Source organism: Mesoplodon mirus (genome assembly GCF_964341445.2).
Source record: "Mesoplodon mirus genome assembly, chromosome: 7".
NCBI lineage: Eukaryota > Metazoa > Chordata > Mammalia > Artiodactyla > Ziphiidae > Mesoplodon > Mesoplodon mirus.
Genome location: NC_138983.1, coordinates 77,764,878 through 77,782,428, shown reverse-complemented (window position 1 = coordinate 77,782,428; position 17,551 = coordinate 77,764,878). Strand labels below are relative to the sequence as shown.

The following is a 17,551-nucleotide window of genomic DNA, read 5'->3' as shown; positions in this document are numbered from 1 at the left end:
AGACCAGGGGTTTTTAAATTGTAGTTCTTGGAGTTTGGGGATTTTGTCAAGGACATTTATGAGTTTATGAAAGAGCGGAGGGTACAAATAATCAAAGCCACACTTATTTTGTATTTCATAAAGTTATTGGGATTACATGTAAAATTTTGTTTGAAAGATGGGATATGTTCTATTAAACATCTGGATGTCACTGACTGTACAGACGCTTTTCAAATGTAGAGGTTAATAATAATAATAATAATAATGCATATTGAGCATTCATTAAATACCAGGCACTGTTTGAGTGCTTAAGACGCACTAACTTATTTCATCCTAACATCAATCCAGTGATCATTATCTCAATTTTAAAGACGTAGAAATCAAGGCACAGAAAAATTAAATACCTGTCCCAGTTAGTAAATGAAAGAACAATAATCAAACTCAGGCTGTTTAACTCCAGTACGTTCACTCTTACCCACAACATTAATTCACTTTCTTAGGACCTCCTTAGAATAGAAAAATGGACAATCTTAAAAGTCAGAAAAAAAGAGACAAAATAGACTAAATGAAGTTTCTGATCAGAAAAGCAGCAATACAAAAGTGGTATTAAAAATATTCATCTGGTAATTAATGTAAAATAAATAATAGGAGAACCTAACTTTGGGTACTTGGGCTCATTCATTTATTAATGAATATTAATTGAGCTAGTTATCATCCTTTGTGATTAGGCTACATTAATGAACAAAGCATAAAGAAAATTCTGCCCCCTTGGACTTTCTAATGGATCCAGAGACTAGTTACCTTGGCCCAAAGACCTGGCCTAGGAGGCTAGCAAGGAGCCTACAGAGTGTTAGTTGAAAAAACAGTCAAATTTTTTTCCATCTAAAGGCTATGGCAGAGATAGAAGAATGAGAAAATCAAAAAGCGGGACTAGGTTTGGAGAGAAAAATGATTTTGAATAGCTATCTTTCAAGGAATAGCAAGACATCCATTTATGAATATTTAGAAGGCAATTAGCAATACAAAGTTGGGGCTTTAGTGAGAGTACATTACATGGATACCATAGCCATTTCCCACTGAGGTAATAGCCAATCCAATGGCAGGTTTTAGCTGGAAACATAAAATTCAATCAATAGTCTGATAGAGGAGAACCAGCACACAAAATACAGAAGTATGGTGAATTCCCAAAATAGTGGAATGGGAAAAATCAAAAAGAAGCACTCAAAGTAACAAACTGATTTGCTAAATATGTGAAAAGAGTAACAGGTAGTACATAGTCAACACAATTACAGCAAAAAGATAAGAGTCATCTGTGAGGAGCAAAACATCAAAAGCAATTGAGATTTTAAGGTAAATGAGACAGAAGAAAAACCTTTGAATTTGGAAATTATAAAGCCATTACTGATGTGGAAAATGAAATCTTGGTGCAATGTGGAATGAAAGCAGGGTGAAAAGAGAACATAAAGAGTTCGTATATGTCATTTGTTTTGCACATATAGTACAAGGAAGGGGAGGAGTAGACCATTAGGAAGAAGGGCATGCTTCATTTTGGTGGTAACTGCATCAAGAACACTACAGGATTTTGAAACCACAAATTAGCTGATGATTAGAGAAAACTTTACTTAGCTTTGGAAAAGCTGTGCTTCAGATAGCTTACGGATAGCCCAACTAATTCCTTAGTCTTTCCACTACTATATGCTACTTCCAATAGAGTAATACAAACCTGTCACTTGTTTTTAATAATGCTTGCTCATTGCCCCAGCAGTTTTCTCTTAATCTACTATCTTTGACTTCCTTGCCTTAGCTTACAGTAACATTTTAATACAGGGACTATAACAATAATGCTGGACTCATTTATAATTCTATCTCTTCAAACACACTTTCTCACATGAAATGTTGTTAGGATTAATTAAAAAGAAAGTAAAGTGACAAATAAGAAAACCCTCTTTCAAAAAGATTTTTTAAAAGACCTTTGCTCTGAAAGGCAGATATGAATCACTGACAGCACACATTTGGGTATTAGCTAGGTGTAATAAAGTTCTCACACTCTTTCACTCAAGCTTTGTTTCAGTCCAACTGTGCCCTCTACAGTCTTATCAAGTGAATGAAGGTGACTTTAGCTTGCAAGGAATCTGATAAGTCTCTGATACTCAGTCCACACTTTTCAGACAGGAAAGCAATATTTGATTCTTTATAAAAATTTCCGACCTATTTAATATGGGGGAACTCTCTAAGATAAAAGGTAATTAAATTTAACAAGTGGATACATTTGCTTGGCTGTGTGATGACCACTGCAAAAGAAAATAAAGTTTTATATAGTCTAATTGTGTCCTTCGATACTGAAAACTATTATTAGTGACAATGTGGAATTTTACCTGAGCCCTCGAATCCTGGAAAACAGCAAAAGTTAAGATATCCCTCTGCCCTTTGTGTTGTGGAAAACAGCTTATTCCTAAGAACCACCACAGATGCCTCCTCTTGTTTACCTATGGCAATGCCAGACAAAGATATTCCAAATTGCCATTTTTTTTGTCTCATAAATTATCATCTGAAGTGTTTATTCCTACTAATCAATTGGAACAAACTGCTTATTAATCAAACTGTAAAGTTTCACTCCTTCCTCCAGGCTCCAGAACTCGGACTCACTGTCAGACTGAGTCAACAGATAATCTCTCCTAAGAACAGGCTGACCTCAGGGTAAAATATTCTCTGATCTACCACCCACTCAAGCTACTCTTTTATCCCATTTGCCCACACCCTACCCTTAATACCCTTGTTACTTCCTCTCAAGAGAAGAAAAACCCCTTTTGATTAACCACTGAGAGGCTTGCAGATCTTAGGGTCACAGCATTCTCCCTAATGCAATAGTTCTCCTCCCCCAATTGCAATAGGCCCCTCCTTGCACTTACCCTTTTGAGTAAAGTTTCTCCTTACTATGCTGCTATTGTTTGGGTTTTTTTAGTTGACATTGGCAACTGATAGAAGAAGTAAATATTGCTGCATCTGGATATATGTGATAATGGGGGATTGAAAACTCTAAAATTTTTATTTGATTTTTATTGGAGTATAGTTCTTTTACAATGTTGTGTTAGTTTCTTGCTGTACAGCAAAGTGAATCAGTCATACATATACATATATCCGCTCTTTTTTAGATTTCCTTCCCATTTAGGTCACCACAGAGCACTGAGTAGAGTTCCCTGTGATATACAGTAGGTTCTCATTAGTTACCTATTTTATACATAGTAGTTATATATGTCAGTCCCAATCTCCCAATTCATCCCATCCACCCCTTCCCCCCTTGGTAACCGTAAGGTTGTTCTCTACATCTGTGACTCTATTTCTGCTTTGCAAATAAGTTCATCTCTACCATTTTTCTAGATTCCACACATAAATGGTACTATACAATATTTGCTTTTCTCTGCCTGACTTACTTCACTCTGTATGACAATCTCTAGCTCCAACCACATCTCTGCAAATGGCACTATTTCATTCCTTTTTATGGCTGAGTAATATTCCATTGTATATATGTACCACACCTTCTTTATCCATTCTTCTGTTGATGGACATTTAGGTTCCTTCCACGTGCTGGCTATTATAAATAGTGCTGCAGTGAACACTGGGGTGCATTCATCCTTTCCAATTATGGTTTTCTCTGGATATGTGCCTAGGAGTGGGAATGCTGGGTCATATGGTAGCTCTATCCTTAGTTTTTTAAGGAACCTCCATACTGTTCTCCATAGCGGCTGTACCAATTTACAGTTCCACCAACAGTGTTGGAGGGTACCCTTTTCTCCACACCCTCTCCAGCATTTATTGTCTGTAGATTTTTTGATGATGGCCATTCTGACTGGTATGAGGTAATACTTCACTGTCATTTTGATTTGCATTTCTCTAATGATTAGTGATGTTGAGCATCTTTTCATGTGTTTGTTGGCCACCTGTATGTCTTCTTTGGAGAAATGTCTATTTAGGTCTTCCACCCATTTTTTGATTGGGTTGTTTGTCTTTTTGATATTGAGCTGAATGAGCTGTTTGTATATTTTGGAGATTAATCCCTTGTCAGTTGCTTTGTTTGCAAATATTTCCTCCCATTCTGAGGGTTGTCTTTTCATTTTGTTTACGGTTTCCTTTGCTGTGCAAAAGCTTCTAAGTTTCATTAGGTCCCATTTATTTATTTTTGTTTTTATTTTCATTACTCTAGGTGGTGGGTCGAAAAAGATCTTGCTGTGGAAAACTGTAAATATTAAATGATTTGGTTCATTCAGTTAATTATGAGTGTTAATGAATACATTAAACAGTCCACAAAGAGAGAGTCCTTTAAGCATCTGCTGTGTGCTAGGGTTTCCTCTACTAGGCCACAATTAGAAAAATCTGTTTGCTCAAAAAGCACATAGGTCAGTACAGAAGACTAACATAAAACCATCATGAGATGCATTGATAGAAATGTACACAAAGTGCTATGTTTACATTTGATAAAGTCATTTACTATGAGTGCCTAGGGTCTATGGCAGGAAAATGATGTGACCAGAAAAGTTTTAGAGTAAAGGTGATATCTGAGAAGACCATCAAAGAATAAACACGACTCTGTCAGATGAACAAACTGTGAAGAATCTGTATTTGGCATTGGGAACAAAGTGATCACAAAAAGCCCAAGTAATACCATGGTTCCTCTGGAGAGCAAAAGTAGTTGGAACTGACTCAACTGTAGCTCACATATGTAAGACAACTGAAGGGGAGCTGGAAAGATGAGCAGATACAAAGCAGCACAGCCTTTTACAACTATGAAAGTTGGGGACTGCACAACTCCAGTGGGTACCATTCATAATAATGTCAATGTGAATGACACAAGCTGGAGTTGTGTACAGCCCTGAGCAAGACCTCTGAGCAGGTACCAAATTAGTAGAGTATTTTTATGCCAAGTGTATAAGTTAGGATGCTTTTGGTAGCAAAAAAATGGAAACCCAATCTGTCTGTCTTCAACTTTAAGAGGATTTTGGAAAGAACATCAGGGCTCATGTAACAGAGGAGGACCCTATGGGGCCTTCCTAGGATAGAACCCTCCCCCATATCCTCTACTTTAGCTCCTCTCTGAAGTACATAGATAACAGTATTTGATGCACATTTCCTGCTTTACAGATGCTAAAACTCCCACCAAATGGAAGGTTAACTACTTAATGACCATGAGCACATAGCCCCCAGGCCTACTGGAGCCAAAGAATTGATGACGTTAACCCCTGTGACACTGTCCTGAAACCTCACCATCAACCAAACAGAGAACTGTGCACAAGCTGATCACATACCTTGGGACTCCCCTCCCTCACCTTGCCTTTAAAAACACTTTGCTGAAACCCATCAGGAAAATGAGGCTTTTTGAGTACTAGCTGTCCCGGACTCTTTGTATGGTGCCTTACAATAAATCACGGCAGTTTATTTCACCACAACCCAGTGTCAGTAGATTGGGTTTATTGCACGTGGATAAGTGGACCCAAGTCTGCTTCAGTGACACTCACAATACTGCTATGGGGCTTTTGCACAGCAATGGAAACCATAAACAAGACGAAAAGACAACCCTCAGAATGGGAGAAAATATGTGCAAATGAAGCAACTGACAAAGGATTAATCTCTAAAATTTGCAAGCAGCTCACACAGCTCAATATCAAAAAAACAAACAAACAAATCCAAAAATGGGCGTAAGGCCTAAACAGACATTTCTCCAAAGAAGACATACAGATTGCCAACAAACACATCAAACGATGCTCAGCATCACTAATCATTAGAGAAATGCAAATCAAAAGCTACAATGAGGTATCACCTCACACCGGTCAGAATGGCCATCATCAAAAAATCTACAGACAATAAATGCTGGAGAGGGTGTGGAGCAAAGGGAACCCTCCTACACTGTTGGTGGGAATGTAAATTAGTATAGCCACTATGGAGAACAGTACGGAGGTTCCTTAAAAAACTAAAAAAGCGAACTACCATACGACCCAGCAATCTCACTACTGGGCATATACACTGAGAAAGCCATAATTCAAAAAGAGTCATGGACCACAATGTTCATTGCAGCTGTATTTACAATAGCCAGGACATGGAAGCAACCTAAATGTCCATCAACAGATGAATGGATAAAGAAGCTGTGGCACATATATACAACGGAATATTACTCAGCCATAGAAAGAAACGAAATTGAGTTATTTGTAGTGAGGTGGATGGACCTAGAGTCTGTCATACAGAGTGAAGTAAGTCAGAAAAAGAAAAACGAATACTGTATGCTAACACATATACATGGAATCTAAAAAAAAAATGGTTCTGATCAACCTAGGAGCAGGAAAGGAATAAACACACAGACATAGAGAATGGACTTGAGGACACAAGGAAGGGTGAAGGTGAGGCTGGGACGATGTGAGAGAGTAGCATGGACATATATACACTACCAAGTACAGAATACTAGAGAGCTAGTGGGAAGCGGCCGCATAGCACAGGGAGATCAGCTCGGTGTTTTGGGACCACCTGGAGGGGTGGGATAGGGAGGGTGGGAGGGAGACGCAAGAGGGAGGGGATATGGGGATATATGTATACATATAGCTGATTCACTCTGTTATACAGCAGAAACTAACACACCATTGTAAAGCAATTATACTCCAAAAAAGATATTTAAAAAAAAGAAAAAGAAAATAATGGAGGGTTTGTAAAGAAAACGGAAAAGCCAAAAAGTGCTGGATATAATTGAGGATTTCTGCATTAGGAATTCTGCAGCACTGTGAACTACAAGAAAATTGAGTAGGGGGATGAAGATTTAGGAATGTTCAACTTTTTATGAATTTAATTCCTTTTTTCACCTTTTTTTTATGAGTAATGGTTAAAATTTGAATTCCTTTATAAATTACTTTTGGGTGATTAACTGTGTTTTTTAAAATGCATCTCTGTACAAAGACTCTCTCAAATTTATTATGGTGGCCTAAATAAATTAATACATCTTGAAGGTCTTAGTGGTAAATCACCATGTTTAATTCCAAGAGAATTTAAAAGGTAAAGAAAAATTAGTTTCAAAAATATTTTCAACAAGTTGACATTTATGAAAATTTTTGAAAGATGAGCAGCTATGGGCATACCACCTTATTTTAGCTGATGAACTAATGAATACAGACTTCACACATTTTCAAAGTATTGAACTGCCTTTTCTTGTATAGCAATCCGCAACATATACCAGGTTAAAAAAAACCAATAATCTTAAACCATGATTTCTTCCCTAAAATCCCCTTTCTACTCATTTATAAATCCTCCTTAATATTAATTTTTTCCTATCATATTTCTCAGCCTTGATTATTTCATGTACTTGATGTACAAATGTATTGAACACTTACAATATGTACAAGATACTTTTTTTTTTAAAGCTACATGTCAGTTGACTCTTTTGTGCTTGGCACTGGAAGATACACTGTTGGAAGATTCAGCCCCTGCACTCAATTTTCTCACAGGTTAAAGAAGATTCAGACAAGTAAATCCACAATTCAACACTCTACTATAAAAGGTATGAGAAAGGGTTGCCCAGGGGGTTTTGATTGTAAAGAGCAGGAGAAACTATCTTTTCCTGGGTATGGGAGGATTCCTAGAGATGTTACCTGAGAAAAGGAAGATAAGAAGAAATTGCTAGGTGAATAAGGGATATTTTTTAGCTTTTATTTCTATTCAATTCTCACAAAAAAAGAAAAAGTCAAAAAAATAAATGAAGGTATGTGACTCTCAGAGCTCCTTAGGCTCTTTGGTATCTATATTTGTAGCTGGAGATACATGTGCCACAATTATGTTCTAAGTTAAGGGAGTCTGCGTGTGTCATGCATCAAGCATGTAGCACAAGCTCATGTTAATAAAAATAGCCATTCAGGCATAATCAAGGTAGAAGAGCAACAACTCACTACATATTTACCGATACCTTTCCTCTAGTCTCCTCTCCTGTGTTCCTTTCACCCACCCAAATGTTTTGGTGTGTAAACCTTCCTCTCAAGACAATGGAGTCCACAGCATGGCCATCACAAGTTTGAGTGTTGAACAATAGGTGAGATCCCTAGTGAATAATTACACCCAGTTGGAGAAGACTAAACAGTGCTTGGAGCCAGGTGAGAGAAATAGTGTTTGGCTTATCTGCTCTGAAATAATATCTGAAAGACTCAATCCATAAAGTTTCCATATGGTTGAAAGCAAGTTGAAGAGTGAACACTGGGTCTTAACATTGTGTGTGTGTGTGTGTGTGTGTGTGTGTATGTTTTGATTCATCAAATGTTAGGGAGAAACATTTTATGACAGAAAGAGCACTGGCCCCAGAGGCATGGGTTTAAAGTTCTGTATCTGTCACTCTCTTGACAGGAGGCTTTTTTAAAAGCTCATTTAATGACTCAGTTAATGCTTTTTTACATATGAAAAAGAATGAGCCTTTTTCAAACTTAAAAGTTGGATGATTTCATGGTCACTTTTAGTCGCAGCTTTTTAAGATTCCCCATCTAAATAAACTCTTAGGCTCCATGACGTGTGCCCAACCTAGACATGCCGAAGGGGCTTTGAAATCCTGGCCTGCTTTCAGCCAACTTTATGCATTTATATCAGCTGATTTGTTACTTGATAAAAATGTTCAGGATAATGCAGTCACTTTTTTCAATGTTGTAGAAAAGACCACTTCAGAAACAGATTAGAACAGCTATGATAACGGACCGGAGTCCTGAGGCATCGAGCTGAGAATTCCATCTCCCCCTGCATGAGAGAGGCAGGTCGTTACCCTCTACAGAATCTAAGTTGGGGATTTGCTCCCTAACCCCCTAACTCTGGCTAACAGCTTCCCATCAGCCTACCATCTATGAATGAATCTGGACCTGCAGATTTATAGTCTCAGTTGGTACCGTGTCTTAGGATGTGGAGGACAGCTCGCTTATTATTCCCTAATGCTGCTTCTTCTCAATCTTAAGAGCTAACTCAAGATTTAGTGAATAAAATATACACACGTTACATGAGCTACTCAGATTCCCTCCCACATCGTGTCTTCCAGACTGAGGAGTTCTTCCAACTGCCTATTCTCAAACCCCCAACCTCACCCACACCTTCAGCTGAGGAGCTGCTTCCTCAGCTGCAATGGAAGGGGGAGGCTTCTGGAAGCCTTCCATTGCCAAACGATGCAGAGGACACGGGTTCGTGCCCCGGACCGGGAGGATCCCACATGCCGCGGATCGGCTGGGCCCTTGAGCCATGGCTGCTGAGCCTGCACGTCCGGAGCCTGAGCTCCGAAGCAGGAGAGGAGACAACAGTGAGAGGCGCGCACACAGGAAAAAAAAAAAAAAAAAAAAACCACAGGAAAGCATTGGGGCAGTAAGACGGGCAGTGGACATGAACAGGCCCTTCATACAAAAACAGAAAGACACCAGTCTGAAAAGACCACAGAATGAAGGACTCCAACTACGTGACATTCTCGAAAGGGCAAAAATACACAGACAGTAACAAGACCAGCAGCTGTTGGGGGCTTGGGGGCACTGGGCGGGTGAACAGGTGGCCCCCAGGGATGTTTCGGGCAGTGAAATGGTTCTGGGTGACACTGCAGTGGTGGCTGCAGGTCATCACACCTGTCCAAACCTGAACAGTAGGACACAGAGAGTGAGCCTTGATATAAACTACAGACTCCAGGGGAGAATTAGGTGTCAATGCCGAGCCATCACTGAGATGACGCGCCACACAGGCCAGAGATGTTACCAAGGGAGGGAACCCAGAGGGACGGGTATAGGAAAGTGCGGTCTGCTCGATTCTGGTTCTCCTATAACCCTAAAACTGCTCTAAAGACTGTCTACCAATTAAAAAGAAGAAACGGCTTCTAAGCACGTGAAAATACTCTCAACCTCATTCACGATTCAGAAAAACCCCAAGGGAACGTCCATACTGCTTACCGGGGCCTAGGATGAGCGGGAACACGCCGCGGCCTCGCCCCTTCCTGTCGGGCATCGCGCTGGAGCCCAGAGTCCCCCTGACTTGACCCACCGCACCCCACCCCGCGTTTCATGCCGTCCACAGTCTCTACACATGACATCTTTTGAGCAGATGACTCACTGTCCCAATTACAACGTTTCAGTTTCTCCACAGGAAGAAACCAAAACCAGCATAGAGGGGAGGCTCTTCAGTCAAACTCAGGGTCTGCCTGCCTTCACGTCCCGCTTTTCCTGACGGGAGGCCCACATCCTAAGGAGGGAGGTCCTTACCAGCACCTCAGGAGCCTCATCCAGTCCACCTCACGCTGCTCTGAGAGCCTCGCCAACCTCTGCAGCTACCCAAGTCCTGGGCACTTGAGGGCCGTCCCCCTTCCCCGAGTCACTGAGCCACGTGCTCTGACAATGCATTTCAAACCAGGCTCTCGGACTTCCCTGGTCGCACACTGGTTAAGAATCCGTCTGCCAATGGTGGGCACACGGGTTCGAACACTGGTCCGGGAAGATGCCACATGCTGCAGAGCAACTAAGCCCGTGCACCACAACTACTGAGCCTGCGCTCTAGAGCCTGCGTGCCACAACTACTGAGCCCACGACCCGCAACTACTGAGGCCCGCATGCCTAGAAGCTGTGCTCCACAATAAGAGAAGCCACCGCAATGAGAAGCCCACGCACCGCCACGAAGAGTAGCGCCCGCTCGCCGCAACTAGAGAACAAAGCCCGCGCGCAGCAACAGAGACCCAACCCAGCTGAAACTGAATAAGTTAAATAGTAAACAAATAAAAAATTAAAATGAATGAATAAATAAATAAATAAAAGCAGGCTCTGCTTTGTCAGCACTCTGGAGTTCCCTACGTATCGACGGGCAGGATTCCCGTCCTCTCCTGTAATTACGTCTGTGAAGTGCCTTTCCCGAGGAGAACAGAAGCTCCTGGAAGCAGGGAATTGCTTCTTAAGATCACATGCACAACCTGAAGACATTTGATGCTTATGTCAAAGATAAAAGACACAACACTAGATGGTGTGAAGGGTCCTCGAGGCCAAGAGCCAGGCAAGCAGGACACTTCCTCTGGGGACCCTTCCATCAGCAGAGAAGAAAATGTCCGTGGCCAGAACTGGCACTCAATTCGCTTTGAGCTGAGAAGCACCCATGTAATTACACAGGCTCCCCAGAGAGTAATTACTCCCACATTTAAGAAAGGAGACGGCTTTTCAGGCAGGGAGGCAAGTGCAGTCTTCCCAGCTGGACGCACTGTGTGCTGATGGTCACGACGGAGCTGGGCCCCAGAGCTCTGCTCTCCCCTCAAACCCCCAACCTCACCCTCACCCTCAGCTGAGGAGCTGCTCCCCTGAGAACAGAGAAGCCATCGGAGGGCTTCCCCACCTGCAACCCTGCTCAGCCATCCCCTCCCCACTCCAGGACCACGGGCAGCAGCTCTCCCCTCCCCCACACGCATCTACTGGATCATTCCCACTGTTATTTCTCCCATCACAACACAACACAACACAACACAACATCCTCCCCGGACCTCAGCTCCTACCCCAGCTACTGTCCAGTTTCTATTTTCCCCGTCTCAGCAAAATGTCTTGAAAAAGTTGGAACCAGAACAAACCCAGTTCTCCCACTCCTCTCTCCTAAGCCTCTCCGATCAGGATTTTACCCCACAGATCCATCCAAACGCATCATCAGCGAGGTACGATCTCCCCCCAGTGCTGGGCTCGATGGTTAATGGCTCCACAGAACGGCAACCTCGTTTGTCCAGTCACCCAGGGAACCTCTAAAGTGCTTCCCACATGCAGACAAAATGCTGTGATTCATATTTTAGGAGAAATACTCAGCGTGGAGAATACACTTGAGCTGCTGGACGAAAGAGGTAGCGGCACAGAAGAAAAGTTTCTGTAACTACAGGAATGAAAAGATAAGCTGTTTTAATGGTAGCAAGTATGGGATGAAGGAGAACGAATAAAAACCATTTAGAAGACGACATTAACAAGCCTCACACTACAACGTGGTAACAGAGGATGGAGAAGGCCTTTAGAATGAACTCATTTTTCTGGGCAGGTGACAGGCTGGATGATGCAACGATGAGTCGCCAGGGACAACAGGACAAGGCAAGGGGCAGGGGAGCTGTAAATAACCATTTCTGGATCTACTGGATCTAGTAATCCGAGGTGCCCTTTGGACAAACTCCATAGAGATGCTGGCAAGTGGCTGGACAGAGGCATCTATCTGGTCCAGGTGGGAGAACCGACAGAGTTGGAGGTGAAAAGCACCAGAGGGTGAGATCAGACGGGTTGAAGAGTCATGAACCAAGGGTGAAAAGACAACACACAAAGAGGGCGGAAGAAAGAATCAGTCAGGAAGACAGCAAGGAGAGATCTGTCACAGAAACCAACAGAGCAGACTCTGCAGATGGCAAGGCGACAGTGGTCTGAGGTGACGACTGGCAAATCTCCACTGCTTTGTATGCTGGATGCCAGGTCACCTCAACCGGATCAGGTTCCGTGGAGGGGCAGAACCAAGACCGCAGGCTGCACGATACAATTCAGCTGGGAAACAAGAATCTTTGCCAGAGACCTCACTGCATGGTGTGTAACGCGACCCTCTGAGATTGTAAGAGACAAAGAGCTCAATTTACTGGAAGGGTGACAAGGCTGTTCTTCCAGATGATCCTCATTGCATCCCTCGACTGAGCACTGAAAACAATGTACCTATGTGACAACGGTGTTCTACTGAACAGACAAGTTATATGCACTGAGTGCTCCCTGGACAGCACGCTCTCGGCTTACAGGAAGCACAAGGAAGGCACCAACGTCAACACGTTAGGGGCTGTTGCTCAGGAAGGCTCGCGGCCTATAGCGGGATCCTCAAGGAAACCTTTTAATGCTCGAGAACAAAAGAGCTTCGGCAGGACCGTGTAAGTCAAGCAAGGGATGGTGTTTTGCCACAAATGTCAAGAACACGAGGCTTGTACTGTGGCTCTAAGAGGATCCTGGGATCTACACGTAGAACGTGCCAGAAACACTTGGTGCTGACCTGCTCCTCTACGCTTTGTCTAACCACATCTTTTACCTACTCCTACTTTCCCATTTTAACTTTTGAACTATTCGCCTCCCAAGGTGTTATCACAAAAGAACAGCAGCAGGTAAACACATAAACAGCAAACTCACCAGAGGCTGATTCATTTTCCGCTGCTCTTGGAACAACGTGCAGGACTGTGACAGTGGAGGCGGACCTGGAGAAGGAAAACGCAGGCAGTGAAGCTACGACTGAAGCGGCTCGGGATGCACGAGCACCCGCCTCGCGCTCCACAAGAGACACCTGTGGGAGACCCGTCCTTTCACCTTCAGAAGGGCCTGTGAGAATAAGGAGGGAGCAACCACCCTCAGGTCTGTAGCTCCCACGTGGCTGTGGTACCTGAGGGGATACTTTATTTTTCCGTAGCGAGTGTACATTGAATCCTATTAAAATAAACCTCCGTCATTAAATATGAAATTAAAAAACGCTTATAGTTTATCTCTTCTCAGTCTGTTAACAACTTAGATCAGAAAATCCACAGGATACCCAGAATAAAGGAACACACTCAGGTGCGTTTCAGTCTTGCAATGATTTGTACAAACTTTACAAACTTAAGTGCAACGCTCAAAAACATCTTTTATTAAAACTGACTTTAAGTGGACAGAACACCTGCCCTAGGAGTTTGGAGTCCTGTGAGCGACCCCACGTGCACACCCGGTGAGGGTCTAGGACAAGTCATCTCCCTCCTCAGGCCCCATCGCTTCCTTCCTCACCCGAGGCAGCAGGACAGAAGCCCTGCAGACTCGTCCTGCACCGATTACACTGGGCGACTCCACAGGGCACAACCCAGGGGGGCGGCAGACGCTTACAGTAGACAACCAAGGTGCTGACGCGCCTCGAGACACACGTGCGAGATGCCGAGAGGGCGACAGGAGGGGGAGGACGAGGAGGAGGTGGAGGATCGGGGTTGGACGGAGGGGAAGACGCGGCACGTCCCGGCCGAGCCTGTGGACCCTGCTCCCCCAGGACACCCAGAGCTCACAAGTCCCAGGGGAACCCCATCCGGAGCAGCAGGCCCTGTCCTCCAGCCCGGCCCCTCCACCTCCGGGAAGCGGTCAAACCCTCCAGGTGGCTCTACCGCGGGGCCCAGGGCGGGCTACCCCAAGCCCTGCTCTTCAAGGGCCGCAGGCTCCACAACCAACTACAGGCCTGCAAACGCAACACCTACCCCGTCGGGACTCGCTCACCGGCCCCGCGGGCTCCCGAGGCTCCGGTCCGGGGGCTGCTCCTCGGGCGCGCTCCTCTCTCGGGGTCCCTCCGCTCCGCCTCCCGAGACCACTGGGCCAGAGGAGCCGGCTCTGGGCCCACGTCCCTCCCGGGACCTCGCTTGGCCCCGCGCTGCACATGGTCGGGCACTGCACCGCCGCCGGCCGCCCGGCCACTCCGGCCCAAACGCGGGCTCCACGGCTCGAGCTCGGAGGTCACAGTTCCAGCCTCCGCCCGGCCCACGCAAACCCTCGCCCGCACAGCCCGCTCCCGCGGGCTGCCGGCCGGCCCGGACAGCGCACCGTCCCGCAGGCCCCGAAATGCTCGCCCGCAAGAGGCCAAGACGGGGGAACCACGGCCAGCGACGACCTGGGCACGCACAGGAAGCGGGGGCGGGGCGGCGACGGTGCGCGTGCGCCAACACGCACACATCATGAGGCGCACCTGCGCAGGCGGACGCCCGAAGTCCGCCTGCCAAAGCCCGCCAGGAGCGCGGGACAAGTACCCGGACTCCAGAAGCCTCCCAGAAGTCTCCGTGCCGTCAAGATAGTGAGCGTATGAAATGTCTCCATCTCATCTGGCGCTCAAGTGCTGCTGTGCTGCGAGGGTGTGCCGCCTGGACCAGGGACTCCATTGCCCATTTGTCTTCACTCCTGTTAGGGATCAAGGAAAGGTGTGGCCTCAAGTGGGGGCTGTGTGATGGTCTCCAGGGTCCCTGGTCCCTTCCCGGCCCTGGGACATTTCGGGTTACATCTGAGATTCCCCCACCACCAGGAGAAGGGAAGGAGGGTATCATGTTCGCTTAACTGAAACGCTACAACTTTCATTCAAATCCTAGAATACAATAAGTGCCCAGCCATGACACAAACTAATATTGCCCACGGAAGGAAAGGAAAATAGAAACTGTAGCTGTTTAGATTACACAACCAACACATTAAAAACTACGAAAATCAGAACGTACACACAAACCGAAAACAGAAAACAGATACCTGGGATCTTACCTCTTAAAGAGGATACTGTTTATGTTAGGTAAAAATATCATTTTTCAAAAATGGAATCAGAAGGGTAATGATTTATCACTATTTATCACTGGGGGTGAAATAATATAACTGTGTTCTTGGCCAACTGTTCCTTAAAAGCTGCTAGGGGAAAAGTTAAAAATAAAATCTCCAGGGACTTCCCTGGTGGTCCAGTGGTGAAGACTCCTAGTTTCCACTGCAGGGGGCACGTGTTTGATTCCTGGTTGGGGAACTAAGATCCCGCATGCTGCGCAGCACAGTCTCATTAATTAATTAATTAACGAACACACAAAATAAAAATAAAAATAAAATCTCTCGCCAACCGAGAAAATCCTCTCCACAAATGTAGAGATAAAGAAAACGGTTTTACTGTTGAATAACCATTAAACCAGACTGTGCTGTGCACCCACAGGTGAACCACTAATGTTTGTGCAAATGAAATCAACCTCACCTTTTTTTTTATAGCTCAGCAGATAAAATCTGTTGCATACAGGTTCTCAAGATAAACGGGAACTTGCCTCATGGGAATAGACTTGACACCACCATAAAAATGGCATACATTCTTTCAGAGTACATCCTAAATTCACCTGGTCATCTCGGTGGTTGTCCATGCTAGTTAATACCCTTTATCCAAAGGAGAAAGACAACTTCTCCTATCTCTAGGACAAGCACGTACTTATAGCTCAGAGGAAAGTGCCTAACACCTAGCCTAAACTCCCCTGGTGACAGAGAGATAAAGAAGATAGCTCTCAGGTCCTTAACATAAACATTCCTGGGTTGTAATGCTGGCAAGAGACTGATTTAGCTTTTAAAAAGATTTAGATACTTACGAAAAGGACAGAGGAAGTATTTCTATTACAAGCGTCTTGAGGAAATCCTCTAAAAACGGAAATAAGAAGTGATGATTCATGCAAATGAATAAGCACCTAACCCATTCCTGATTTCCCCAGCTGAACTGCCACATTAAATGAATCCTGCACAAAATGTGTGCTTCTCCAAAACTGCTCTTGGAAGTGGCTGCTTAGAGCCAAGAATGGTCTTTTCCAGTTCTTGCTGCTGCTGACTGTGGCCTCTGCCTGAATTCTCACTGATGAAATGCTGCTTGTGTGGGAATGACAGCGACCACACCTCCTCTGAGCCTGAGCCTGGCAAACCTCCAGGGCGCATTTCTCGCATTTTCCAAGTTCACCACGTAAGGACATCAGCTACACGGAGTACCTTGCTGGGAAGCGCCTTGGAAGGGCAGTGCGCCCATGAGCACGCCACCAGGCCTCCAGTTCTCACCTCACCCACGTGCACTGACCGTGTCTCAGCAGAAGACTGGGGTGGCCTGTGAACCCCAGCTGCTGTGCCCACCTCAACACCTCACTCTATCCCTCCAGCCCAGAGACATGCTGGGCTCCCCAGCCCCCTGCCCTGGACACTCTCTGCAAGTCTTTCTATTACAAGTTGTCTTGAGGAAATGCTCTAAAAAAGGGAATAATAAGTACAGAGTCATCCCAATGAACAGGATGTCCAGCAGTGAGCTGATGTCTCTCACGACTCACCCCTCTCTCCAAAAGGTGAAAAACTGTCATTTCATACATTTCCCCCTTTTTAAAGTTGTTGAAGCTAGGAGGGTAAACCTGGACCCTGCGATTTCACCTTGACCAGAAGCAGCAATGGCCACCTTTTAGTTTGCTTTCATTAAGATCTCTTCATATATATGGAGATTTACAATATAAAGCTTTCTCTTTTTGTATCTGCATTTCTATTAAATACAGATATTTTCCCTACTTGGTCACTTATCTATTTTTATTGAAGTATACTTCGTTTACAATATTTCAGGTGTACAGCAAAGTGACTCAGTTACATGTATTTATGTAAGAATATATGTATTCTTTTTCAGGTTCTTTTTTCCATTATGGGTTATTACAAGATATTGAACATAGTTCCCTGGGCTATACAGTAGGTCCTTACTGTTTATCTATTTTACATATAAAAGTGTGTATCTGTCAATCCCTGTTATCTTTTTAACTTAATTTTTTACTCTCACATTCTGTTATACAGACACTTAAAAAGATATTTTGTGTTCAAATCTTTCACTTTCACTTCATACTTTTCATCAGCTTGGACACTGTACTTGAAGAAGCCTTTCCCATCCTGCATTTCCTAAGTAGTTGCCTGTGTTTTCTCCTGTTTATTTTGGGTCTCTTAACATACCAATTTTATCAAGATAACTGGCACCCATCTTCAGGATTTGTAAAATCATTTTCCTCTTAAAGTCTCTCAACCATTTTTTTCAACACTAACACATCTACCACAACCAG

At 44.1% G+C, this 17,551-nt stretch overlaps 1 protein-coding gene across 8 annotated transcripts in view; it reads right to left on the bottom strand.

Annotated features, from left to right (window-relative positions):
* Positions 1-17,551, bottom strand: part of LOC309807093 (uncharacterized protein) — a 142,066-nt gene that overhangs the window by 57,866 nt on the left and 66,649 nt on the right. For 6 of the 8 annotated variants that reach the window (XR_014294491.1, XM_082626327.1, XM_082626328.1 and 3 more), the window contains exons 1-2: positions 14,186-14,617; positions 13,110-13,174 (exon numbers count right to left, since the gene is read on the bottom strand). Coding sequence is in view for 7 of the 8 variants with exons in the window: in XM_082626327.1 (XP_082482453.1) it covers positions 13,110-13,174; positions 14,186-14,363 (243 nt within the window). In the remaining variant the exon portion in view is untranslated. Of the gene's footprint in view, positions 1-13,109; positions 13,175-14,185; positions 14,618-14,667; positions 14,877-17,551 lie in introns of those variants that run through there. The other 2 variants (XM_082626331.1, XM_082626330.1) reach the window with 1 other exon arrangement.